The sequence below is a fragment of the Oncorhynchus nerka genome, linkage group LG15 (assembly GCF_034236695.1).
Source record: "Oncorhynchus nerka isolate Pitt River linkage group LG15, Oner_Uvic_2.0, whole genome shotgun sequence".
Taxonomy (NCBI): Eukaryota; Metazoa; Chordata; class Actinopteri; order Salmoniformes; family Salmonidae; genus Oncorhynchus; species Oncorhynchus nerka.
The window spans coordinates 54,951,404-54,979,328 of NC_088410.1; the positions used below are offsets into that span (position 1 = coordinate 54,951,404).

The 27,925-nt window shown below is 45.8% G+C and overlaps 1 protein-coding gene across 1 annotated transcript; it reads left to right on the forward strand.

Annotated features, from left to right (window-relative positions):
• Window positions 1–522: 522 nt before the first annotated feature.
• Window positions 523–27,855, forward strand: LOC115142913 (laminin subunit beta-3-like). The gene is made up of 22 exons (XM_029682756.2): window positions 523–652; window positions 881–932; window positions 1,138–1,292; window positions 13,030–13,144; window positions 13,246–13,319; window positions 13,441–13,626; window positions 13,802–13,865; window positions 14,072–14,259; window positions 20,611–20,731; window positions 20,970–21,158; window positions 21,809–21,928; window positions 22,073–22,363; window positions 22,549–22,921; window positions 23,117–23,277; window positions 23,470–23,681; window positions 23,940–24,143; window positions 24,303–24,447; window positions 24,657–24,864; window positions 25,077–25,218; window positions 25,383–25,559; window positions 25,968–26,130; window positions 26,928–27,855. The coding sequence occupies exons 2-22, from the start codon at window positions 908–910 to the stop codon at window positions 27,065–27,067; spliced, it is 3,453 nt and encodes a 1,150-aa protein (XP_029538616.2). The 5' UTR covers window positions 523–652; window positions 881–907; the 3' UTR covers window positions 27,068–27,855.
• Window positions 27,856–27,925: the final 70 nt, after the last annotated feature.

The window sequence follows — 27,925 nt, forward strand, 5'->3', positions numbered from 1 at the left end:
TGGAGACACTGATTCAGATGGGCATGTCAAAGATAACAATACGGATAATGGCTTTATTTACAATGGTTTTCAACAGACAGATGAGCAGAGTTTTTGTCGCACGTTGTATCTTAAACAATCGCTGCATACCTAGGCTAATCTCCTTGCTGAGACAAGCTACTGACCCAACCACCGATCCCACAACCATATTTTACCACATCGCTACAGAGAACTGTTTATGTTCTTCAGTGTGGTTGATCGCTCCACTGTTTAGTTTTGGATGAGCCTCCCTTTTTTGAAGAATATGTTGTTGATAGATGTCCGACGTGAAGTTCTATCTCGTGTGTGTATGTTTTCCACTGGAGGCTGCTGAGGGGAGGGCGGCTCATAATAATGGCCAGAACAGAGCGAATGGAATGGCATCAAAACACACGGAAACCATGTGTTTGATGTATTTGATACCATTCCACTTATTCCACTCCAGCAATTAGCACATACAGGTCCTCCCCAATTAAGGTGTGATGTATTCATCCCAGCAGGTTGCGGAGGGGAGGCGTGTGTCTGCCAGCTACCTTTCTGACACACTGTATCGTGAGGCCCAGGTGAGACAGTGTTTGTAAGGATTCTGAGCAGCACTCACACACCCGTGTCTACGTACATACACCTACAACTGGTGAGTCCTCACCTCCATGGATTAACAATTCACTTTCACTGGTTATTTGACTTTTTATTTTCAATGTCTTTCAAAATGTTTTGTGTTCATGTAGCCATCTACTGTATTGGTAATTTCTCCCAATTATTCAGTCAACCAATTATCTAGTCTTTGTCGTGAATGTCTGACCTTTGACATTTTTTTTGCTGTATTGTTGGCTGTATTGTTTATTGACCTTTTTGTCTTTAGAAGAATTTCTCATAGTAGGAACCAAAGATGTGGATTTTATTCCACTTAGCAGGTATGTGCCCACCATATTTGTGTTAGCACTTCATTGATTTCTAATTGAAAATGATCAATGAGTTGTTACAGTTATATCAAATATTTTTGGATTTAGTCTTAACATTCAGATTGTGGCGATAGTTTCGTGTAGGATGTGAGGAAATATGTAATTGGGTTGACACTTCTATCTGTGATGATAACGATGAATTGATCTCCTCCCCCAGCCCTGACAGCAGTGGCTGCGACCCAGAGGGACTGTTCTCGGGGGGCCTGTTACCCCCCTATGGGAGACCTGCTCCTCGGTAGGGAACATCAGCTTCATGCCTCCTCCACCTGCGGCCTTGCCGGCTCTGAGGTGTTTTGCACCTACTTTGGACAGGTAAGACCCTTCTCTTATTGCTATGAAAGACACCGGAGGCACTGTAAGAGAGGGGAGAAAAGTGGGGCAATAGCTGTTAATTGTTATGAGTTGTTCACCAGGGTTTTAATTTGTAACATTTCAGGTTTGTAGGGCAGCTATAACTTTATGGAGTCAAACATGAGAGACAGACAAGACAGACAAGACAGACAGACAGACAGACAGACTTGCATGTATAAAGACAGAAGACCGAGAGACAGACAACATATGCAGGCAGACACAAATGCAAGCACACACACGCACACAATGTCCAGATTGGAGGTGCATGACTGTTGCTCTCTTTGTGCTGACCATGCACAGTAGGAGACCAGGGCAGAGGGTGCACGGATGGTATGGGGAGAGGGAGAGGGTGGATGGATAGAGGGCCAGGGGAGAACTGGTTGGTGTAATTTGTGAAATTGTCTGGATCTGGTGCCAGAGACACACAGATGCCAGATGTTGCAACTACATTTGACTGCAGTCTTGGTTGCTAAGTTCCTGAAGAGAAAAACATTGGATGGGGATTTATTTGTTTGATTTGAAAACAAAGAAAATCAAATGTAATGTGTTGACAGGGAGCACATTTCTTTTCTCAGAATACTTTAGTTATTGAATTACTGTAGGTGTATTTTTGTAGGTTTATTTGTGGGACAAGTTTGAAACATCATTTTGTTCATGACAAACTAGGAGGTAAAAGCAGGTAAAGGGACAAGAATTTGTGTTGCTGCCTGTTTGATTTACAGTCGAGCCTTTCATCTGAACCACACCCTCTGGTGTTGCTGGGCAGGGCAGGTATCAGTCACTCTGCTCTTAAAACTCACAATTACAAGTATGTATCTGCAGGCACACACAGGCACACACACACACACACACCAGACTGTAGATATTTTTTTGCTGTCTGCTGGTTGTGGGTTCTGCCTTGAGTTTTTGAAAACACCACTTTTGTGTTTCGATATTTACTCAAAGTGATTGTGCTTCACTGGATGATTGTGCTGATCACACAAACATGAAAGATGTTTTAATGTTGGGCGTGTGGAGAGAGGTGCCCCAGGCCATAGAACCTTGTCTAGACTGTGGATCTACTGTAACTGTATGACTGTGTGTGTTGAATCATGTCCGAAGGGTGTGGTTGTGCATCGACTATCTCTCTGACACGCTCTGTATAACTCTGTATACAGGGGAGATAGCGTAGGCCAGGGATGGACAACTCTGATGGAGTGGGGGCCACAAAACATCTGAACTCATCATGAGGGGCCGCAGTTGCTCTCAGGTTTTTTTTGGGGGGGGGGGGGATTTATCTGAAGGTCTTCAAAAGGGGAGCGGCCCTGGTGATGTGATCTGTGGAATGTCCTGACTGAAGATGAGCTAAGTCGCAGACAGAGGGGGAGTTGGGCAGTACAGTTTGCCAGGGCTTTATCACTCGGTGTCAAGGGAGTAGCACTTATGCCAGTGACCCTTTAATGGCTGGGCTGGGTGTCCGTCGTGCCCCCACAGAGGGTACTGGAGGACAGAGAGAGAGAGGGGAACAGAAGAGAGGGAGGGAGAGGGATAGAAGAGAGGGAGAAAGTATCAGACCTCAGGAAAACCCAGATGCAGACAGTTCGAAGTAACAAAAGTTTATTACAAAAACAGGGGGCAGGCAAACGACAGTTAAAGGGCAGGCAGAGGTCAGTAATCCAGAGCAGAGTCCATATGGTATAGAATGGCTCAGCGTCAGGACAGGCAGAATGGTCAAAACCAGGAAAACTAGAAAACAGGGACAAGAGAGAGAAACAGGAGTACGGGAAAAACGATGGTAGGCTTTACAAGACGAGTTCGCTGGACTCTACCCGGAGGGGCAGATCCCGAGTAGACAGCCATACCCTCTGCCCAAGACGATAGCGGGGAGCCGGGTCCGCAGCCCGTCTGTCGACAATTCCTGGAGGTGTTCTTGAGGTGTTCTTGAGAAGAGCAGGCCAAGTTCTCTTCCAGGTACACCGACAGCGGTGGACGAACATCTGGGCAGAGGATATGTTGACCTCTTCCTCTTGCTCCGGGAAGAGCGGGGGCTGATAACCCATGGAGCACTCGAAGGGCGAGAGCCCAGTGGCCGAGCAGGGAAAGGTGTTCCGGGCATACTCCACCCACACGAGTTGCTGGCTCCAGGTGGTGGGGTTGGCCGAGACGAGGCACCGAAGAGTCTACTCCAGGTCCTGATTGGCACGCTCCGACTGCCCGATGGATTGCGGATGAAACCTGGAGGACAGGCTGGCCGATGACCCAATGAGTGTGCAAAACGCCTTCGAGAACTGGGACGAGAACTGAGGACCACGGTCGGAAACCATATCCAGCGGAAGTCCATGGATCCGGAAGATGTGCTGTACGATGAGCTGGGCTGTCTCCTTGGCCGAAGGTAGCTTGGGGAGGGGAATGAAATCAGCGGCTTTGGAAAACCTGTCCACCACTGTGAGGATAGTGGTGTTGCCATCAGACGGAGGGAGACCAGTGATGAAGTCCAGGGAAATATTTGACCAGGAAAAGTGAGGGACAGGAAGAGGTTGAAGGAGGGCAGCCGGAGCTTGCCGAGGAGTCTTGTTCTGAGCACAGACAGTGCAGACAGCGACGAACATGGAGGCGTCTGAAACCATGGTGGGCCACCAAAAGCTTTGTTGCACAAAGGCCAGGGTATGACCGGAGCCAGGGTGGCAGGCAAGGCTGGAGGAATGAGCCCATTCCAGGACCGGGAGCGGACAGCGTCGTGTACACACATCCGGTTAGCCGGGCCCCCCCTGGTTCTCTATACCCCAGACGAGAGTAGCCGCCAGGTACGAGGTAGGAAGAATGGTCTCGGGGTCTGAGGGTGTAGGAGCGGGGCAATTGCGGCATGAAAGTGCGTCCGGCTTAACATTCTTAAATCCCAACCGGTAGGAGGTGGTGAAGTTGAACCGGGTGACGAACAGAGCCCATCGACCTTGCCTGGAGTTGAGACACTTGGCAGTACGGAGATATTTCAGGGTCTTGTGATCCATCCACACTATGAATGGAAGCTCCCAAGTTCTCGATTCCCCACATCATAATTCCTTTCCGTGGCGTTAAGGCGATGGGAGAAGGCGGTGCAGGGATGCAGCTTAAGGTACAGAGCAGAACGCTGGGAAAGGACCACCCCCACTCCAACATCTGAAGCATCTACCTCCACCACGAACTGACGGGACGGGTCCGGATGGATCAATATGGGAGCGGTGGTGAAGCGGTGCTTAAGGTCCAGGAATGTCCAGTCAGCAGCTGGGGACCACGTAAATGGGACCTTGGGAGAGGTGAGTGCTGACAGGGAGGAAGTCAGGGTGCTGTAACTCCGGATAAATCGGCAATAGAAATAGGAAAATCATAAGAAACGTTGCAGCTGCACTCTGGATGTAGGTTGGAGCCAATCCACCACTGCTCTCACCTTTTCCGGATCTGCACATTCCCAGCAGTGATGATGTATCCAAGGAAGGAGATGTTGGAGCGATGGAACTCGCATTTTTTTGGCTTTGACAAACAGCTGGTTCTCCAGGAGGCAGAAGGACGGATACCCCCTGCAGCCAGGGAGTCCTCAATGTACGTCTTCATAGCCTTGGTCTCCGGACCCGACAGTGAATACAGCCGTCCCCGGGGTGGTGTAGTGCCCGGGAGAATATGGATCCTGCAGTCATAGGGTCGATTCGGAGGAAGCAAAGTGGCCCAGATCATGCCGAAAACCTCCCGGAGATCCTGGTACTCCGCGGGAACGGCAGAGAGGTTCGAGGCTTCTTCTGAGCCCACAGGAAGATGCCCTGGGGCAGGCTGCGCAAACTTCAAGCAATGGGCGTGGCAGAACTGGTTCCAGCCCACAATAGTACCAGCAGTCCAGTTGATAAGGGGATTGTGGCGCTGGAGTCAAGAAAAGCCCAAAACCACGGGAACCTGAGTAGACTTGATGAGCATAAACTGCATAGACTCACTGTGGTTCCGGACACACACAGGTGGATAGGAGTAGTATTGTGGGTAACCCTGCCTATAGAGCGACCATCCAGTGCTCTAACGCTCAGAGGAGTGGAGAGGGGCTGAGTGGGGATGCCCAGCTCAGACACCAGGGTGGCGTCCATGAAACTCTAGTCAGCCCCAGAGTCAATGAGAACCCAGAGAGATATAGACTGGTCGCCCCGCAGCAGGATGGTATGGAGACGGGTGCGAGTAAGGGCAGAAGAAAAACTATCTGTATGGCCCACCAGTCTACTCATACATACTGATGAGCCTGGTCTCTTTAAAAGACCGGATGACACATAATGACCGGCAGTTCCGCAATACAGACAACTCTGGGTGTTAAGTCTGCGTAAGCATTCGGCTGGAGACAGCCTAGCTCTGCCGAGTTGCATCTGCTCCGAAAAATGCGAGTCGGCAAACCTCGGAAACTCTCGGGGGAACTCGGGTAAGCTCGGACATTAGCGTTACAGTTCTAAGTAACAAAAGTTCATTACAAAAACAGGGGGAAGGCAAGCAACAGGTCAGGGGCAGGCAGAGGTCGGTAACCCAGAACAGATTCCGAAAGGTACAGAACGGCAGGTAGGCTCAGGGTCAGGGCAGGCAGAGGTCAGTAATCCAGGGCAGTGTCACAAGGTACAGAACGGCAGGCAGGCTCGGGGTCAGGGCGGGCAGTGTGGTCAAAACCGGGAAAACTATGAAACAGGGACTAGAGAGAAAAACAAGAGTACTGGAAAAACTCTGGCAGGCTTGACGAGACAAGACAGACTGGCAACAGACAAACAGAAAACACAGGTATAAATGCACAGGGAAAATGGGCGACGCCTGGAGGGGGGTGGAGACAAGCACAAGACCGGTGAAACAGATCAGGGTGTGACAGAAAGAGGTATAGAAGAGAGGGATAGAGAGAGGGGGTAGAAACAAGGATACAGTAGGTGATAGAGAGAGTGGATAGGAGGCTTGGCCTTCCTGTCCACTGCTGACAGATCTATTCTGGAGTGTATTTCTGGATTTGGTTTGGCACAGTGAGACTGCGAGACTCCTCTCTCTTGCCCAACACTCTCCTCTACCCTTGACACGCCCTTGGCACTGGCAGTTGCCAGAGAGTTGCCGATAGCAACAAGCCAACATGGCTCAAAGTGATTTTCCTTCAGGGTTTGGTATGAACTAATCAGAGATGAGAAAGGCAAGGCTGGTCCCATTTTCCTCAGGGAGGGGATCTTAGCCAATAGTTGGCTTCGAGACCAGGTTCCAATCTGTGACCTAATTTCAGACTATGATTTTTACTCATATATTTTTACTCATATATTTACTCATATATTTTCTGTTTACATTTTTTCTTTATTTATATAATTATCCATTGTTCCCTGTGTAGTACCTTTCCACAGTTCTCATTTTTGAGAGATATACAGCACAGGAGGTTAGTGGCACCTTAATTGTGGAGAACTGGCTCTTGTTAATGACTGAAGCAGAATAGGTAGAATTGCATCAAATGCGTCAAACACATGGTCTCCAGGTGTTTGATACCATTCGCTCCATTCCGGACATTATTATGAGCCCCTCAGCAGCCTCCTGAGTGTAATGCAGACATTTAAAATGGGGAATCAAATATTGCCACCAGTCCACCCACCATGGAAATCTGATTCAATTGTGATGGCTTTATAATAAGGGGCTTATTATTAACCTTTATTTATTTAACTAGGCAAGTCACTTAAAGAACAAATTCTTATTTTCAATGACGGCCTAGGAACAGTGGGCTAACTGCCTGTTCAGGGGCAGAACGACAGATTTGTACCTTGTCAGTTTGGGGATTTGAACTTGCAATCTTTCGGTTACTAGTCCAACGCTCTAACCACTAGGCTACCCTGCCGCCCAGAATGGGGAGCAACATGAGTGGCCCAGGCCAGAACTCTCTCCCCGTGGTACCATGGTCCATGCCTCTGTGGCGTTAGTGTCTGTCCTCTGGTCCAAAAAGCCAGCCAGCTGGCCATACAAACACACTTTGATACAGGCTGCTACATTGGCAGACTAATCTATTCTGGTCAGATTCCAGTGGTCTGGCAGAGTTTCTCCATATTATCCTTAGCAGAATGGAGCCTAAGGGGCACTTATTGGCTGGAAACTGACCAGGTCCAGGAAGTCTTGTGTCTGAAGCAGACGATACCAAACTGTATTTTAAAAAAGGCTGTGTTTACACAGGTAACCCAATTGTTTTGTTTTTCTAACTAATTCGTTTTTTGAGTAATCGGATCAGGTCTTTTGCCAATAATTGGGCAAAATATCAGAAATGGGCTGCCTTTGTAAGCTATAACACTAGAAGCCTAAGCTAGAAGGATGCATGCATTTATCTTAATTCTCCAATATGTGGGATTCTTATTTTTGTTTTTTTTACAATAATTATAATTTGTGTTCCATGTGATGCTGCTGGTTGTGTTCTGACGAATTGGGAAGTTGTTTCTGTAATTAATGAATAGCCAGAATGCTGTTCACTAGCAACGATACATTCACTCAAAGTCTTAGAAAGCCACTCAAACAAGGAACAGTGCAGTCCTTTCAGCATCTCTGTCTTGAGGTCAATCTCTGAGTACTGACCACTGGTCCAGAAATAGACACACTGACAGACCAGGGTCAGGGTTGATGCCAGAGCATATGGGTTGTTCCACAAAATGAGGCCCTTTGATATTTGAATTAGAAATTATGTACCGATATTTGAAAAGCCTATCATATTCAATGAAGTGCTCTTTAATATAGACCACATGGAGAATTCAATCATTCAGATATGTGATATGAATAAAGACTGGCTCAAGTGACAGAATTCGGCGTTTTGACATGTCCCTCTGCGCACCCTCTGGGACTGACAGGAAGATTTGAACCCACTTAACCCCAACATTTCTCCACGTTTTCACCATGACATAAAAGCCCTGGTTATTTTCTTGCTTTGACTAAGTATTTTCTGAGGATTGTTAGTTTATTTAACATGATTAGTGATTCATTTGAAAGTTTAAAAAAAAACCTGTCCCTAATTTTAAAGTCAACCCTGTTATGTGAACTGAACTCTAGTTTTTATATGGTGAAACTATCAATGTTTCAAAAGAAGCGTTGAACATCTAATAGTAAAATCATAGTGTAAAAGCTGGTGAGCTGGTTCTAATCATTTTGGCCATTTTCTGGTGTTTTGTGGTGGGCGCAGGTCCTAATCCAGGCACTTGTCATCTCCCGTCTGGATTACTGAAACTCGCTGTTGGCTGGGCTCCCTGCCTGTGCCATTAAACCCCTACAACTCATCCAGAACGCCGCAGCCCGTCTGGTGTTCAACCTTCCCAAGTTCTCTCACGTCACCCCGCTCCTCCGCTCCCTCCACTGGCTTCCAGTTGAAGCTCGCATCCGCTACAAGACCATGGTGCTTGCCTACGGAGCTGTGAGGGGAACGGCACCTCAGTACCTCTAGGCTCTGATCAGGCCCTACACCCAAACAAGGGCACTGCGTTCATCCACCTCTGACCTGCTCGCCTCCCTACCACTGAGGAAGTACAGTTCCGGCTCAGCCCAGTCAAAACTGTTCGCTGCTCTGGCCCCCCAATGGTGGAACAAACTCCCTCACGACGCCAGGACAGCGGAGTCAATCACCACCTTCCGGAGACACCTGAAACCCCACCTCTTTAAGGAATACCTAGGATAGGATAAAGTAATCCTTCTCACCCCCTTAAAAGATTTAGATGCACTATTGTAAAGTGGCTGTTCCACTGGATGTCATAAGGTGAACGCACCAATTTGTAAGTCGCTCTGGATAAGAGCGTCTGCTAAATGACTTAAATGTAAAATGTAAATGGAAACGGAGTGGGTTGAAAATAACACGTCAACCCTGTGACCCATAGATAGACAGGCTAGAAATGTTTGAAGCTTGCATGCAATATCCCCTCCCTGTTGCACACAACAAACCTACATTTCCCCTGTCACAAGGGGATTTATGGCTGATTTCAAATTAAATCGTCAACCCTGTTAGTTTTAAAACCTCTTGAGATAGGAAAACACTTTTTTTTATTAAGCTGAACATGTGCTCTTTATGACAAAATGTTCAAATGAGGTGAAATCAAACGTTTTTTTTCCCTCCCTCATCTCACATCTCAAAAGGGTTTAGATGACACAGTGATTCTGATGGCCGGAGTTGTTGGTTTGAAAGTGGATTTGTTTTTTTTTGCATGGGATATACAGTGCAATGGCCATCTCAGTCTCCGTCCTTCAGCCAGAGGATGTGAATGAATGAAGTATGTGAGCGGAGTTGAGCGGGCAAAAATCCCGCTCATCAGTGCTTGCACAGCACTCCTGTACATTTTTAAAATGTTACCTTTATTTAACGAGTCAAGTCAGTTAAAAACTCATTCTTATTTACAATGACAGCCTACCACGGCTAAACCCGGACGACGCTGGGCCAATTGTGCGCCACCCTGTGGGACTGTAGTGATGCAGTACCTTAGACCACTGCGCCACTCGGAAGCCCTGTGCTCCAAGTCCTTTCCATTCGTTTCATTCATTAAAATTCCAATTTAACCAACACCCATCCATTTATGTGACCTGGACCTACCATTTGGTTTTGAAGTATTTAAACCAAATCATATGATATTAAATGAAAAGCATTATAATAAACATGAAAAGGTGAATGTTAGAAGCACTCATAATTTCACATAGGCTCCATGTCATATTGAACCGCATATAAACACTCTAAATAGGTCAGAAGGAACTGAAATGAATTATTTATGTTATATTATTTCAATTATTTCAAGGCTGTAGCCACAAAGAAATACATTGTGAAGCATTTGCGAGTGCGACATGCTAGGCTGGTAGGGAGTCAGGGAAATTAAGTGTTTAAACAACGTTTCATTGTATTAAATTAACCCTGTGGAAATCTAATTAACATAACACAAAAGTCCCCATCAAAATCCAACGCATCCGCCAATATTACCTTTCCCTCTTCCACATCTGTGGTGAAAGGTGACAGAGCTAGAGTGGTGTTTGTCAGACCATTTCATTTGTATTTATATTTAACCTTTATTTAAGTAGGCAAGTCAGTTAAGAACAAATTCCTATTTACAATGACGGCCTACCCCGGCCAAACCCAGACGATACTGGGCCAATTGTGAGCCGCCCAAATGGGACACCCAATCACGACCGGATGTGATTGGGAGTCCCATAGGATACAATATAGATGAGTATTTGAATTACTTATAGTATACAGCCATTTTTGCTCATCTTTATTAAGGGTGTCAATTCCCGACCCACTGTTGAATTCTGAACTTTTCAATTGTGTCAGGACATGCATCTCCCCATACAGGAGAATATATTTCCCTCTTTACCACGCCATTGGTTAGGGAACAATTCACAGGGACTTTACCAGAAGACAATAATATTATCACATCATTGCCATCCAATCGACATTACAGTCTAAAGTTGTTATACAACATGGACTATACTTCACACATTAGTGGACGTATTAATAATGTGTTTGTACACTGAAACTGCAGTAAGTGTGTGTGTGTGTGTGTGTGTGTGTGTGTGTGTGTGTGTGTGTGTGTGTGCGCGCATGTGTGCAGACGTGTGTGGGCGCATGTTTGCAGGCAGATTTTCGTTTGTTTGACAAAATCAGCAGCTTGCCTGTTGACTTTTGAAATCGTGGTTCGGAGGGATTGGGGGGGGTCGGCAGAAGGAGAGAGAAAGAGAGTGAGTAAGCAAACGAGAGACGGAGAGAGAGAGAGAGAGAGAGAGAAAGATAATGTTCCGACAAAGACAATGTTCTGATACGTTAAGGAGTCTTAAAATTCCAAATCAAATAGCTAAGTAGTCCTTGGTATGACCATCTTAAAACAATGCCATATGTTAACTTAGACAACATTTCATTGTATTAAATCATTTTAGTCTATAAATTGCGCATATGGGCTGTGACTTATAATTAAATACAAATGAAATGAAAAAATGCCATATTAGCTTCAGTCTACAGTGCATTTGAATACATTTTTAGAAACTCCAGTTTGGCCAGAGTCTGTGGCTACAGGCTCATGCGATGGTGGCTGGAGAGGGGAAAAGAGAGTAGTAAAAAGAGAACGAGCAAGCTGGATAGATTGACAGTGGCCATAGCTGGTGTTGAAATGTCCAGTGTAACCTTTCACCCGGTGGGGTACAAAGCCATGGCCTCTGTGACAGACTAGAGAGGCCAGCCAGCCTGACTCAGGCCAAGTAACTGCTCCAGCCCCAGTCCCAACCCGCTCCGACCAGGGCAAGCTGAGGTGGAGGTGGAGGTGTAGGGTAGTGGAGACGGGGGGGTTGGAGGGGAGGGTCATTGGAGGTATTGGTAGTGATTTTTTTTTATTGCAAGGGGTGGTAGAAGGATGTTGGCGGTCAGGGAACCCACTACAGTACTACAGTTAACTATAGAATACTACAATACTTACTATAGCATTCTATAGTAAACAGAAGTATACTGTAGAATACTATATTACACACTGTAGTATCCCTGGGTCGTGTGTAGTACTTATTATAAAACATTGTAATATACTGTAAAATACTATAGTAAATACGAAAGTATTATAAAAAAATTGAAATAATCCACAAATACACTACAGTTTGCAAAAACACAACCCTTTTTTTTTTACTATAGTAAATTCTACAGTATCTTATTTTCAAATACCCTGCCCATTACCCTCTCCAATATCTCAATATGGGACAGACGTTAGTGGGAACCCTACAGGTTATAGAAACGAAGCGAAGCGCTGAATTAGCGGTTCAGACCCCAGTCCTACAGGTTATGGAACATTTGCTCTTTTAGTATTTTTCCAGTAGCATTCCTGAAGGAGAAAGCCTCCACTTCCATGTCAAAGATAATAAAACAAAAACACTACAGTAAATATTACAGTATACTAGTCTGCAAAAACACTACATGATTTACTATAGTATATACTAGTTTTCTTTTACTACAATAATTATACCATAGTTAACTGTAAATACTACAGTATACTACAGTAAATACTACACTATCCACTGTAGTGTTTTTGCAGACTTTAGTCCTGTGTGTGGACCAAGTAATCTTGGGTCACATAATGCATGTAGAAAAACCACTTCACTAGTGTTATGCAAGAGCTTTCCCATCAGCGTTGTATTGATTTGAGATATCATGGCTTTACCTCAGTGTTATCTGTGGTGTCTGTGGGAAGATCCACATGAACATTTAGTTGCACATTGGTCTTTGTGAGTGGTTCCATTGTGTTGGAGGAGGAACTGATACCTTGTTCTGTCTTGTTGCTGTGTGATTGCTCTCGCGTTCTCTCAGTCCACATTTGTCTGATAAATTAGGATTTCTTGTCAAAGTGAAGGCATATAAACCTCCCACGAATAGTGTGCTGTTTGAATGTGTGCTGACCAATAACTCACATTCTCTACAAAGAGGTCAGGGGACACACATGTACGCATGCATGCATTCCCAAACACAAAGACACACTGTGTGTGTACTGTTACAGTTCTGAGTTATATTGCATAAGACAAAGGGCAGAGCACAGCGTGAGCACAACCATTAGAACACAATCATTAACGTTAATGATAAACCAATCTAATCTGGTTTAGATGTATTTAAATATCTTTAGATGTATTTATATATATTTTTTAATCCCCCTTACATTCTAAAAATCAAACATACTTTGTTTGCATGACCTTATATACAGTAAATGATGCTAAGTAGTATCTTTCTCTCTCTCAGTGGAGGATGAAGTGCTGTACCTGTGACTCCAGGAACCCATCCAGTCAGTTGGCTCACACCATCCAGAACGTTCTATCCACCGCTGGACCCAACAAGTGGTGGCAGGCCAGGAAAGGTGAGGGGATTACAGAGCTACAGGACACATGTTGTGAGTGACCCATCCTAAAACCTTCTTATCGTGACCCACCAAAATAAAGTAAACCTATGTTTCTTTAGACGTGAGTCCGGTCACCCTACAGTTGGACCTACAGAACCTGTTTCAGCTGGACACCATCATTCTGACCTTCAAGGTAAGACCCAGCTGCCAGAGCAGCATGGTCAGGGCTTTTCCAATGTGCAAGGGCAGAATAGTCTTTTTTTGAAATGCTGTACAATCTTATGGACTGATTTTACGGTTGCCTCTATATACAGGGTCCCCACCCTAGTGCGCTGGTGGTGGAGAGGACGTTGGATAATGGTCAAACCTGGCAACCGTCACTCTACATGGCCTCAGACTGTCGCTCGGCCTTCCCTGGCATTGCCATGACTATGCCACGCTCTCTGGACCAGACCTACTGCTACACCCTACCCCCTGCCAACTCTTACCAGGACCAGACCGTAAGGGTGTAGTCTCCCTAGGTAGACAGTTGCCTCCCACAATGTAGGGTCGGGTTTATGAGATAACGGGGTAACAACGTTGGAAACTGGAGGAAATTCCCATGATAATTTGTGTTAGCCAGAGATGAAATGTTCTGCTGTTCCCCTTTTTGATTTTCCTCATTGCATTACACAGATTCAGTTCAGCCCCTTGCGCCAGTTCTCTAGCATCAGTGTCCCCAATGGGCAGAAGATTCAAGGTAAGATAAACATGATCAACCATATTCACTTACCCATCCATGACACTCACCCACTGTTACTATGGACAATGTAATGTCCTTATGCATTATATTTTAGCCATTTAGCAAGTGCTCTCCTCCAGAGCCACTTACACCTTTATGATTGAACATTCCTGATTCAATGAGATGCTTTGCCCAGTGATTGACAGCTCTCTCTCGGTCCCCAGAGGTGTCAGGATTGACAGGCCTGCGGGTGAAGTTGACTGAGCTGGGTGCTGTGCCCCGCTTGCCTGGCCGCACCCCCTCTCTGTTTTATGCCCTCGGAGAGATGAGAGTGATGGGCACCTGCCTCTGCCACGGCCATGCCAACCGCTGTCTGCAGGATACTACTGCCAACCAGATGCCTAGCACACAGGTATGATACTACTGCCAACCAGATGCCTAGCACACAGGTATGATACTACTGCCAACCAGATGCCTAGCACACAGGTATGATACTACTGCCAACCAGATGCCTAGCACACAGGTATACCTAATGCATACAACACACATCTACAGGCCAACTGCTGTCTGCCTAAGACTATTACCAACCACCTATACCCAACCAGAGTATGTGAGTGGAGCGAAGCGAGAAGCGTGCCCAATTTGACTGGAGCGTGGAGCGAGATTCCCAAAAGATGGAGCATCGGCCTTCTCGCCCACTCCAATAGCGCTCACTTCATGTGCTCACTTCATGTGCTCACTTCATGTGCTCACTTCATGTGCTCACGTCATGCCCAGCCCAGCGTGCATTTGTAGTCTACTTGTGTGCTGCTATGGACACTTGCTTTAGCTAGTCATGGAGTTGAAAAGACACCTATCCCAAAAGCATGATGGTGTACTTACTACATGCACATGTTACAAGACAGGAACAAGGTGGGTAGCTAATGAAATGTGTCATTGTAGCAAAGTATTTATAAACGCAAAATCAGATCCCTTAAAAGTTTCCTTCATTTTTGTTCTATCATCATCTATACAATAAGCCATTATTGATTTTGGCCCAATAGGCCTGGCATATTCCAACTTCTAAGGAGCTTTCCGTTTTGAATGGGTTATTTTGCCTAAAAACCTTTAGACCTATCTATAGAAGAAGAAAACTCTGCATCCCTGTCCAGCCTGGCAAGAGTGGACAAAAGGGTATTTAGCATCCCTAGTTGTTCTGCAAGCATGGAGAGGATATTCTTCGCTACTGACCTGCTCTCCAGACACCATCACATGAGCCAGAAACCACAGACTCTGGCCAAACTGGTGTTTCTAAAAATGAATTCAAAGGCACTGTAGACTGAGCCTAATAAGACATTTTTTGTTTAATTTTATATTTAATTATAAGTAGGTCACAACCTATATGGACCATTTATAGATTAAAATTATTTTATACAACAAAATGTTTAAATGCTGAGCGCTTAATGTCCCTGACTCCCAACCAGCATAGTGTGTCGCACTCACAAATGCTTCACAATGTATTTCTTTGTAGGCTAGAGCCTTGAAATAATTGAAATAATATAGCCTAAATAATTCATTTCTGTTCCATTTTCCATTCCTGAACTATTTAGTGTTTATATACTGTTTGTATTTATATTTATTTATATTTATTATGGATCCCCTTGGCAGCAGCTGCTCCTCCTGGGGTCCAGCAATAATGAAGGCAGTAATTTACATTATAATATACATTCTAAACATTAAAATACATTTTCCAACAGATTTCACAATACATTAAGTGTGTGCCCTCAGGCCACTACTCTACTACTACACACAATCCAGGTGTACGTGTGTATGTTATGTGTGTTTGTATGTGTGTTTGTACCTGTGTTTGTGACTCTTCACAGTCCTCGTTGTTCCACAAGGTGTATTTTTATCTGTATTTTTTTTAAATCAGATTTTACTGCTTGCGTGAGTTACTTGATGTGGAATAGAGAGAGCCATGGCTACATGGCTGTATGTAGTACTGTGTGCCTGTCATAGTCCGTTCTGGACTTGAGAACTGTGACGAGACCTCTGGTGGCATGTCTTGTGGGTATGCATGGGTGTCCGAGCTGTGTGCGAGTAGTTTAGACAGACACCTCTGTGCATTCAACAAGTCAATACTTCTTACGAAAGCAAGTAGTGATGAAGTCAATCTCTCCTCCACTTTGAGCCATGAGAGATTGACATACATATTATTAATGTTAGCTCTTCATCTACATTTAAGGGCCAGCCGTGCTGCCATGTTCTGGGCCAGTTGTAATTTTCCCAAGTCCCTCTAGGGCCTGTAGGACCTGCCTTGTGGATATTGTTGTTAAGAAGGTAGAGCAGCACTTTAATATGGACAGGCCTCTCCTCATCTTAGCTACTGTTGCACCAATATGTTTTCACCATAACAGTTTTACAATCCAGGGTTACTCCAAGCAGTTTAGTCTCCTCAACTTGCACAATTTCCACATTGTTCATTACAATATTTAGTTGAGGTTTAGGGTTTAGTGAATGATTTGTCTCAATATAATGCTTTTAGTTTGAAATATGTGAGACTAAGCTATTTATTGCCACCTAATCTGAAACTGACTGCAGCTCTTTGTTAAGTGTTGCAGTGATTTCACTCACTGTAGTAGCTGACGTGTATAGTGTTGAGTCATCCGCATACATAGACACACAGGCTTTACTCAGAACCAGTGGCAGGTCATTAGTAAAGATTTTAAAAAGTAAGGGGCCTAGACAGCTACCCTGGGGAATGCCTGATTCTACCTGGATTATGTTGGAGAGGCTACTATTAAAGAACACCCTCTGTGTTCTGTTAGACGGGTAACTCTCAATCCACAGTGTAAAGGGGTATAAAGCCATAACATATACATTTTTATAGCAGTATACTATGATCGATAATGTCAAAAGCCGCACTGAAGTCCAACAAAACAGCTCCCACTATCTTTTATTATCAATTTCTCTCAGCGAATCATCAGTCATTTGTGTAAGTTGAATGTGCATGTTTGAATGCACGTCTCTATAAGCGTGCTGAACGTCTGTTGTTAATTTATTTCCTGTAAACTAGCATTGTATCTGGTCAAACACAATTTTTTCCTAAAGTTTACTAAGCCTTGGTAACAGGCTGATTGGTCAGTTATTTGAGCCAGTAAATGGGGCTTTACTGTTCTTGGTAGTGGAATGACTTTTGCTTCCCTTCAGGCCTGAGGGCACACACTTTTTTGTAAGCTTAGATAGAAGAGATGGCAAATAGGAGTGGCAATATACTCCGCTATCATCCTTAGTAATTTTCCGTCCAAATTGTCAAGACCCAGGTGGCTTGTCATTTTTGATAGACAACAATCATGTTTTCACCTCTTCCACATTCACTTTACTGAATTCAAAATTACAACACTTGTCTTTCATAATTTGATCAGTTATACTTGGATGTGTTGGTTCTGCGTTTGTTGCTGGCATGTCATGTCTAAATTTGCTAATCTTGCCAATTAAAAAATCTATGAAGTTGGCAATATCAGTGGGTTTTGTGATGAATGAGCCATCTCATTCAATTAATAAATGATTGAGCTGAGTATGCCTTTTTGCCCAAAATGTAATTTAAGGTGCTCCAAAGCGTTTTACTATAATTCTTTATATAATTTATCTTTGTTTCATAGTATAATTATTTTTGTTCTGTTCAGTCACATGATTTCTCAATTTGCAGTAGGTTTGCCAATCGGTTATTAAGACTTATTTGCCATTCCTTTTGCCTCTTCCCTCAACCATAACATTTTTCAATTCCTCATCAATTACTGGGATTTAACAGTTTTTACAGTAATTTTCTTAATGGTTGCATGCTTATTAGTAACTGGAGTAACTAATTTCATAAATGTGTCAAGTGCAGCGTCTGGTTGCTTCTCATTGGGGCGGCAGGGTAGCCTAGTGGTTAGAGCGTTGGACTAGTAACCGAAAGGTTTCATGTTCAAATTCCTGAGCTGACAAGGTACAAGTCTGTCGTTCTGCCCCTGAACAGGCAGTTAACCCACTGTTCCTAGGCCGCCATTGAAAATAAGAATTGGATCTTAACTGACATGCCTAGTTAAATAAAGGTAAAATGTAAAAAAAAATACATACCACTGACCAGCAAATATTCTTTATATCAACATAGGAATCACTACAAAACCTCTTGTAAGGACCTTTTTATACACAATATTAGGTCCAGCCTTTGGATCTCTGGTTTTCCTAGATATGGCTACTATATTGTCATCGCTACATCTGATGGATTTGGATACAGCTTTACAGCAGATTTCTGCAGTGTTACTAAAGATGTGATCAATACATGTGGATGTGGATTTCATCCCTGGGCTGTTTGTAAATACTCTGGTAGGTTGACTGATAACCTGAACCAGGGTTGCAGGCACTGGTTACAGTTTTAAGCTTTTTCTTGAGTGGGCAGCTTGACAAAAGCTAGTCAATATTTAGGTCACCCAGAAAATATACTTTTCTGTTGATATCACATACATTATCAAGCATTTCACACATATTATCCAGATACTGACTGTTAGCGCGGTGGTCTATAGCAACTTCCTACAAGATTGGGCTTTATAGGTATTGCTACCACTATACCAAAGGTATTATCTAAGTGAGTTTCTGAGATGGTCAGTAAATTAATTTTCTAGATTTCATGAACCTTATTTATTAGGCTACATATGTTAATGTGGGCTATTTTTAGCACTTTTCTGGGATGCTTGATTGTTTTCATTGCTTTACTGGGAAGCTTATCAGAACTAGACATGACAGTGATATTGGACCAGAGATAATTGGAGGCTTTTCAGAGCCTTTTAGGGTGTTGATCGGCTCAATAAAATCCTGTTTCATTAGCTCTGATTAGCCCTTTTTTTAATGTAATTTGATCCCACGTGCACTACAACAGCAGCAGCCCTTGGCACCCGGGAGGCCTGCTGCTGTGCCAGGGAGCCCAGGAGGCCTGATGTGCGAGGCCTGTGGTAGAGACCTTCTGAGCTGTACCCTCAGGAGATAGGGTAGAGGATGAAGGAGCAGGAATCTCTGGCAGGTGGGAGAAACTGTTGGGTCAGCAGGATGGGATCCCCCAAAGCCATTTCAGCCCCATTTATCAAAAGACAGCTGCCTTGCGCTGGGCTTGGGGTGTGTGACGTGCCTCCACTGGGATGCAGGATCGATAACCGTGGCATCTGCCAGGTTTATTCTCCAAGGGGGGTGGGGAGGGGCGGCCGGGATGGGAGGTCGGGGTAGGATAGGAGGAGTGGGTGAGATGCGAGGGGAGAGGTGACTTCACTAGGGAGGGGTCTTTGCAGGGCAGCCCAGTCCATCAGAGAGTGGCAACGCGGTGGAGAGGCAGTGGCACGACGACCATGCTGAGGAGTAGAAAAGGAAAAGGTCTTAATGTGGGACCTATCCAGGATACACTGCAATGTCTCAATTTGTTACTCTTGACGTTCAGCTCAGACAATATTCTGACAGTTTCCACATTGGAAATTTGGCCGGCCAATATTATCCCGGGAACTGTGCAAAATAGTTGCAGCTCCTACATGGGAATAAACGTTCACCGTAGTCTCTAAAAGTGGTTGCTGCCAGTCTGGTAAAAGTCAGTTCCCCTGATGGGGGAAAGTGGTAGATGCCATTTTGAAAAAAATGCAGTTAAAATCCATGCAAATAAAATGGGTTGGTGAGGAATCAACTAAAAGTCAATCAATCCACACAGTGTGACAGTTAGATTAAATCAGCACAGTTATAGGCAGCAAGCCAGAAGCAAGCCAGAACCCAACCACAGACTAGAAATCAGCCAGCACTAGGACCCACAATAAATAAAACCAAGAGGCACAAAACTCGACAGCATAACAGGAGCAAGGAGAGAACTATGACTTACTCAAGGCGATTAAATGCTGGGGACCATCAAAACAGCAACGCAACGGAGGTCATACCTGTATGATAGCCAGGAGAGAAACACCTTGGAGGTAGTTTTCAGTACAGGCTGGTAGAAGCTGGGAGGGTGGCAAGCGCTATATAGTCCACAAACATCCAAGGCACATTGACTCTGTATGCAATATTGTACTATTGTCCAGTGTGTTTACAGCCAGATGAACCATAGGTAGATGGAGACCAACAAAAATCTGTACAAATCTTTTCAGCGACAAACTGATGGAACCCAGGACATGCTTGCTGCCATCTTAAAAAGTGGGTGTGGCTTCAGTTTAATATGACATGTAGCCTATTTGAAATGAGGAGTGCTTCTCACATTCACCTTTTCATGTTTATTAAAATACTTTTCATTCAAATCATATGGTTTGGTTTCAGTACTTCAAAACCAAATGGTAGGTCCAGGTCACAACAACAGACTGGTGTTGGTTATATTGTGATGTTAATGAATGGAGCGAATTTGGAGTGGCAGTCCCCCTGTGAGGACAACTATGCTCACATACTCTGTACCGAAAACACATAGGCACATACACTGAGTGTACAAAACATTAGGAACACCTTCCTAGTATTCAGTTGCACCCCATTTTGCCCTGAGAACAGCCTCAATTCGTCGGGGAATGGACTCTACAAGGTGTCGAAAGCATTTCACAGGGATGCTGCCCATGTTGACTCCAATGTTTCCTACTGTTGTGTCATGTTGGCTGGATGTCCTTTGGGTGGTGGACCATTGTTTATACACACGGGAAACATGACACCTACTACTACCCCGTTCAAAGCATTGAAATATTTTGTCTTGCACATTCACCCTCTGAATGTGTCTCACTCTCCCTGTGTGTTGCAGGTTAGTGCTCAGTGTGAGTGTCAGCACAACACAGCAGGTGTAAACTGTGAGCAATGTGCTGATATCTACAACGACCTGCCCTGGAGATCTGCAGAGGAGGGAAACACACACACCTGCAAACGTACGCAACCACTGATGCCTTAATACACTGACTGCATCTTTTTGTTTATTTGCATGTGTGCAGGAGTAGGAGGACTTTACTAAAGTAGCGCATAATCAGCAAATATAAGTCATCTTCCTATGGAGACTGAACACCCTCAGTACAGTTGCGAGTGAGTGGACGGAACACATGCAGCCACAGATGCGTTGATATGTTGATATGATATGTTGAATATTTCCTCTGTTGCTGCCCCCTGTAGGTTGTGAGTGTAACAACCACGCCCAGCGGTGCCGTTTCGACCCATCTGTGTATGAGGCGAGTGGATGGAGGAGTGGGGGAGTGTGTGAGGGCTGTCTGCACCACACAACCGGGCCCAAATGTGACCGCTGTGCCCCTGGATACCAACTCAACCACCGGAGCAGCATAGACCAGCCTGATGCCTGCATACGTGAGTGATCTTAAGACCGGGTTTAATAATATGTATTCATCAAATACTACTGCCTTTATTCCTCGTTCTCTCCTACTATAGGTTTACATTTACATTTACATTTAAGTCATTTAGCAGACGCTCTTATCCAGAGCGACTTACAAATTGGTGCGTTCACCTTAAGACATCCAGTGGAACAGCCACTTTACAATAGTGCATCTAAATCTTTTAAGGGGGTGAGAAGGATTACTTTATCCTATCCTAGGTATTCCTGAAAGAGGTGGGGTTTCAGGTGTCTCCGGAAGGTGGTGATTGACTCCGCTGTCCTGGCGTCGTGAGGGAGTTTGTTCCACCATTGGGGGGCCAGAGCAGCGAACAGTTTTGACTGGGCTGCGCGGGAACTGTACTTCCTCAGTGGTAGGGAGGCGAGCAGGCCAGAGGTGGATGAACGCAGTGCCCTTGTTTGGGTGTAGGGCCTGATCAGAGCCTGGAGGTACTGAGGTGCCGTTCCCCTCACAGCTCCGTAGGCAAGCACCATGGTCTTGTAGCGGATGCGAGCTTCAACTGGAAGCCAGTGGAGAGAGCGGAGGAGGTTTAATCAGCACCACAATATGCTGCAGTGTTCTAATATCTTTGTTGTGTTTCTGTTTTGTTCCCTGTGTTTTGTACAGGCTGCCATTGCAGTGCAGAGGGGGCGGAGAATGGGGGTCGGTGTGATGATGTCACAGGGTCGTGTCGCTGCAAGATGGGATACTATGGCCTGACTGCCTCCAACCCTCTGGGCTGCACGAGTGAGTCGCCTTTCACCCTTGACCCTGAACCCGTTCATAAACTCTCCCTGTGTTATGATTACTTACAACTGTATTCGCCATACTGTGGTGGTGTCCAGAGTGTATGTGTATGTCTATCCCCATCTGACTGTATGTCTTCTCCAGAGTGCTTCTGCAGTGCAGAGGGCTCCCTGTCCAGTGTGTGTGACCCTGTGAGCGGTCAGTGTCCCTGTCGACCTTACCACCAGGGGCTGACTTGTGAACTCTGTTCCCGTGGTTACTGGAACCCCTCCTCCCTCCACGGCTGTGAGCCCTGTCGCTGTGACCCCACCAACTCCCATGGTGACACCTGCGACCGGAGTACGGGTCAGTGTCAGTGCAGGTCAGGGTTCGGAGGTCGTACCTGTACAGAATGTCCTGACAACACTTACGGAGACCCCCTCATTGGCTGCAGACGTAAGTGACCGGTCGTGTTCTGTCATAGAAAGGTTCAAAGGTTCTTAGACATGCTTTGTTCAATGCTTTGATCAATTCAGTCCAAATGGACAACTAAGTCAAACAATTTCTTTCCTCTTCATGTCGCCCCCCCTTTCTCCGTCTCCCTCTCTCTCCACCTCCACCCTCTCTCCCTCTCTCTGCAGTGTGTCAGTGTGCTGCTGGAGGCATGGTACCAGGAGGCTGTGATAAGCGTACAGGGGCCTGCCGGTGCCGTATTGGTGTCATAGGTACTCGTTGCGATGCCTGTAGCCGTGGCCATGTTTACTCCTTTCCCGACTGTGAAGTCTGCCCCTCCTGCTTCTTCTCTCTGGACTCCTACATCCAGAACCTCACCCTGGGCCTAGAGAGACTCTCCGCCAGAATCCCCTCTCGTCCTGGCGGCTCGTTGCCCACCGGTCTGGGTCTCCGCATCCAGGCCTTGGAGGCCACTCTCATCCAGATACGTGACTCTCTCCCACTCCCAACTCCCTCTTTGAGACAAGTCAACGACGCCCTCTTTCAGCTACGCAGACTAAGGTAGGGAGTTGTTCGGATGTCCCCGGGAAAACGTAGAATGTCCAAATAAAAGTGGGCATCAGATTCCATAACCTGCAATACTTTGCTTTCAAAATTAGATATTTTCATTGTCCAAATTTAAACACCCCTAGATCTGAAGGCCACAGTCCTTCATTACCTAGCTCACTATCCCTCATCCCCATTGTCATCGTCCAGGGACCAGTTAGATCAGGTGGATGGGGATCTGTCACCCCAAGGCCGAGGCCTCGAGCTGGGCTCACAGCTGGACGAGTTGCAGGCTCTCCTGGGCGGTCTGGGTCTGCTGTACAACTCCAAGAGAGATGCTCTAAGGAACCCTATCAACTCCAACAATGCAGGTGAGAGAGATACGCCACCGCAGAACTGTGAGCACCATCCGTGTGTGACCACAAAAAGGCTCAGTGAGGAATTTAGAATCCAGAAATCAAAATTAGAACCATATCGACTTGAGACCCGTCTGGTTTTGTTTTAGCTCATTTATGGCTGCTAACACAGCTGTTTGTCTGTCATCTTGGTTTGTTCTCTCTCAGGGGCCTTCTCTTCTATAAAGAATGCCTATGACGAGTCCACGGATGCGGCGAAGAGTGTGGATGCTAGTGGGAAGACTGTAGATCAATCTTCAGCGGTCAGAGAGGACGCTCTTGACCTCCAGAACCAGGTTCAACCAGAAAACACCAGAGACCTGGAGAAACTCAACCAGCAGCTGAACACCAAACCTGACCTCTCACCCACTGCCAAGCAGGTAAGCTTAACCCTAGAATTAACCCTAGCCTTAACCCTAACCCTAGACTTAGCCCTAGCCTTAACCAAAGACCTAGCCATAACCCTAGCTTTAACCCTTAACCCTAAACCCTAGACCTAGCCTTAACCCTAGCTTTAACCCTTAACCCTAAACCCTAGACCTAGCCTTAACCCTAGCTTTAACCCTTAACCCTAGACCTAGCCCTTAACCCTAACTCCACCTTAACGTGACTGTGTATTTTTATTCCCTGTCTCTCAGGTGTGTGGCAGTGTGCGCTCTGCCCCTTGTATCCCTGCCCAGTGTGATGGTGAGCTGTGCCCTGCGGAGGGGGCGCCACCCTGTGGTCGTGGCGAGAGTTGCGTTGGGGCTCTGCCTCTGGGGACCCGAGCTGTGAGGGATGCTGAGGAGGTAAAGGACAGACTGCAGCAGCTCAATGGGAAGATCACACAGGCTGCTGCACAGGTAGGAGGTGACACTTGTTTGTTTACTGTATGTTATAACCTATATAACTGTTTATTGGGTTTGAATACTGACATGTAGTATATGTCCTTCAGTCAATTAAGTGGTTTGTTTCATCACATGGCGTTCAATGCTTTGCTCCTTTCTCCATTCAATGCACAGATCCAGAAAACACAGGACACGGTCAATCTGGTCAGACAGTCCACGGACGATCTGGTCAATCAGATGAGGCGGGCCAGGGATGACTTGGAGGCAGATCTGCAGGAGACAAGATACTTTGTTAAAGAGCTGAAGGACTTCCTGTCAGGTGACACATCGACGGTTATGTTCCAGTACCTTCAATAACCTATTTACACTGTTTTATTAGTAGTAAAGGTATTGAAGTAGTAGTATTGCATCTTTGTGAGTGTGTGGTTCACTGACATTCCCCTCGTCTCTCCCTTCCCCTCTCTAACACTCTTTCTCATCCTCCCTCCTGCAATCCTCTTCTCTCTCTCCCTCCCTCCTTGACTCCAGACCCGTCGTCAGACCCGACAGTCATCAGCACGGTGAGTGAGTGGATCTTGAACGCCAAGCTGCCTCTCAGTCTGGCAGCTCTGAAGAGGAAGCTTCAGGAGATCAGAGCCCTGGCGGCAGGACTCCCAGACAGCAAAGCAGTCCTGGACCAGGCTGGACCACAGCTCGACACCGCCCGGCGCCTGCTACAGGAGGCCCAGGACGCCAGGTATAACACCTTATGACCTCTTATGTCACTCTTATGACAGGGCTATGTACTGGAAGCCACAATGGTTTAAGTAAAGTGTTAGTTGTAATTGATGTCATGTATGAAAATGCTGTGTGGTTTCAGAAGTCCCTTTAACGTTACTGAGACTGCTGTGAACGTTGCCGTAAGGTTGCTGTAATATTCTCCTAACTTTGTTGTGTGCTGTGTGACAGGGACGCTGGGCTGGGTGTGAAGGATGATGTTGACGGGCTGCTGGAGGGCTTCACCGCCGTGGAGGGCTCCCTCTCTGGCCTGAACGACAAAGTGCAGGACAGCCTGGACATAGTGGAAGACATCAGCAACAGTCTCGCACAGGTGAGCGAGAGATGAACAAGTCCATTTGAGCTAATGTGCTCCAATAAGTACAATTACGCTTTCAAACTAGTCTGACACTGATTGTTTTGCCTCCATTTTTCCAAATCCTTCACAGCTTCTTACCTTACTATTCCTCTCTCATTTTGATCCCCTCCTCCCTCCAGACCAAGGCCCAGTTGACTCCCGCGGTGAAGGCTCTAGGGGAGGTGTCTGCCCTGGCTGAGGGAATGAAACCTCAGCTGGAGGGGCTCAAGGCGCTGGTGCGCTCTGGAGGTCTGCTGGCCCAGAATGCTGAGGGAGAGGCCAATAAGGCTAACAAGGAGGCAGATGCTGCGACCAGGGTGAGTGTGTGTTAAGGTATATGTGTGTGTGTGGTACTGTTCATGCATGCCTACTGTTTATACGTGTGTGTATGTGTACGTGTATGTCAGTGGAGGCTGCTGGCGGGAGGGCGGCTCATAATAATGACTGGAACGGAGCATGTTTGATGTATTTGATACCATTCCCCTCATTCGGCTCCAGACATTACCGCGAGCCCGTCCTCCCCAATTAAGGTGCCACCAACCTCCTGTGGTGTGTGTGTATGTGTGTGTGTGTGTCCATGTGTTTGTCCGTGTCTGTGTCTGTGTGTGTGTGTGTGTGTGTGTGTGTGTGTGTGTGTGTGTGTGTGTGTGTGTGTGTGTGTGTGTGTGTGTGTGTGTGTGTGTGTGTGTGTGTGTGTGCTAAACTGCCTGTCTCTTTGTTTATAGGACCTGGCGTCCCTGGAGAAGCAGCTGGAGCAGCTGCGTGCTGCAGAGAGGACCAGTGGTCATGGCGATGGGACTGGGACAACAGGTGAGCGTCTCCGGAAGCTGCAGGAGGAGGCTGGTTCTCTGGCCCAGGACACTGGAGACATGATGAAGGCACTAGCAGGTACGGAGGAGGATAGCGAGGGGATACAAACACACCTGGCAAATTTGATTTGATTTGACTGTTTGCACAGCCCATCCAGTATGCAGGCATAATGCGTTTGTGGAACATTGGCTCGATTCATTCCATATTGCTGAAGTTCAGCGTTATGGCCAGATTGAAATGATTTAATGGTAATTTCCGATTGAGCCGACATATGCTAGTCTGGCTAACACCTAACTCTCAACGTCCTCCTGACTTCATAGTCTGAAATGGCTCTTTGATATTTTCGGCACAATGTGTCGATGATGAAGGGGGCTGTGCTTTTACTGGTTGGCTCTCCTCTTTCTCACTTAAAACCCCCCACACGCAAAAGCGACATACAGCCGCAGAGCGCCGCCCGCTTCCATTACAATGGTTGGATTTTCTAATCCAAACAACGAGAGGTTTCAACCCCTGAGGAAATTTTCTTTTTGAGAGAACCAAGCAAACTGAGTGACTATTGCATTAGCAAACCTTGCCTTTCCAGACCAGTGTGGTCACAGGGCTCCCTGCAAAATCATAAAAAATCCTACAATGTGATTTCTGGATTTTTTTTTTCATTTTGTCTGTCATAGTTGAAGTGTACCTATGATGAAAATTACAGGCCTCTCTCATCTTTTTAAGTGGGAGAACTTGCACAATTGGTGGCTGACTAAATACTTTTTTGAACCACTGTATATATATATATATATATATATGTGTAAATAAAAAAACATTCCCCTCTCTTCCTGTTCCTGCTCTCCTCCCCCTCTCTCTCCTCTCTCCCCCTCTATGTTCAGGTAAAGCAGACTCTCTGCGTAGACTACAGGATGAGGTCCTACTGAAGTCCCAGAGGCTGACCGGTCTGGACGGCAAACTGCGGGACCTCCTGGCTGACATGAGACAGAAGGTCAAGATCCTCTCCACCTGCCAGGGCTGAGAGGTAAAAGGGCAGAGGTCATCCTCAAATAGCCTCTTCATTGAGATAGAGGAGCAATGTTATTTATTTTGTCCCATTTTGTAGAATAAATGTCCCGATAAATATATTTTTTCATGACGTGCGGTTTTTAACTTTATCCTATGACATCCCAGTGACATCATTAGGCCTGGGATTTCTGGGGCTGCAGCCCTGAATGTTTTTGGTCCAGCCCCAAACCTTTTGATGAATATAGAAATTGCAGGCTGTATGTCTGATATGAGTTCCCATACTGGCCTATCACTTACACGCTAGGCAGTATGCCATAGAGACTGTTACGGAGTCTAGTTGACAAGGCTATTGAACCAGACATTGGTGTCTGTCTTTATTCCTTTATCCAACATATCATACTGAAACAGAGACTGTCATGATTTTAGCATTACTTTGCTGAAAACTGTGTGTCACTAGCCCAAACCGTTCAAAAGATGTGATCCATTTTAACGGAGATATGTTGTTGTTGTTTTTTACTATCGTGAATTCGCTGGAAGCATAAAGATAATCCGTGTCCCTGCCGCTTCAAAACCAGGCTACTTGGGGATTGCTAATTAGATGATTTGTTGAATAACAAACAAGCTTGTTCAGTCACGATACCTTATTAGCTAACAACCTGGTAACTGGACAGGCACACATTTGGTTTAAGATGGCACACGGAGAAAGAGATAGTGTACGTTTTATCCTAGTGGGGGAGGGGGAAAAAATAAATAGATGTAATTTGGGTAGGGTGTAGTCTTGGGTAGATTTGGACTTTGCCATGTTGTTTCATTTCTTTCCTTCACATTAGCTGATGTAAGATAGTGGAACAATTCCTATTCCTTATGATGT

Bases quoted from the DNA above. Each gene is read 5' to 3' on its own strand.
- LOC115142913 (XM_029682756.2), top strand. From the start codon at position 908: ATGTGGATTTTATTCCACTTAGCAG. The intron at 933-1,137 runs GTATGTGCCCAC...CTCCTCCCCCAG, and splicing joins GATTTTATTCCACTTAGCAG to CCCTGACAGCAGTGGCTGCG. The intron at 22,364-22,548 runs GTAAGTGACCGG...CTCTCTCTGCAG, and splicing joins CCCCCTCATTGGCTGCAGAC to TGTGTCAGTGTGCTGCTGGA.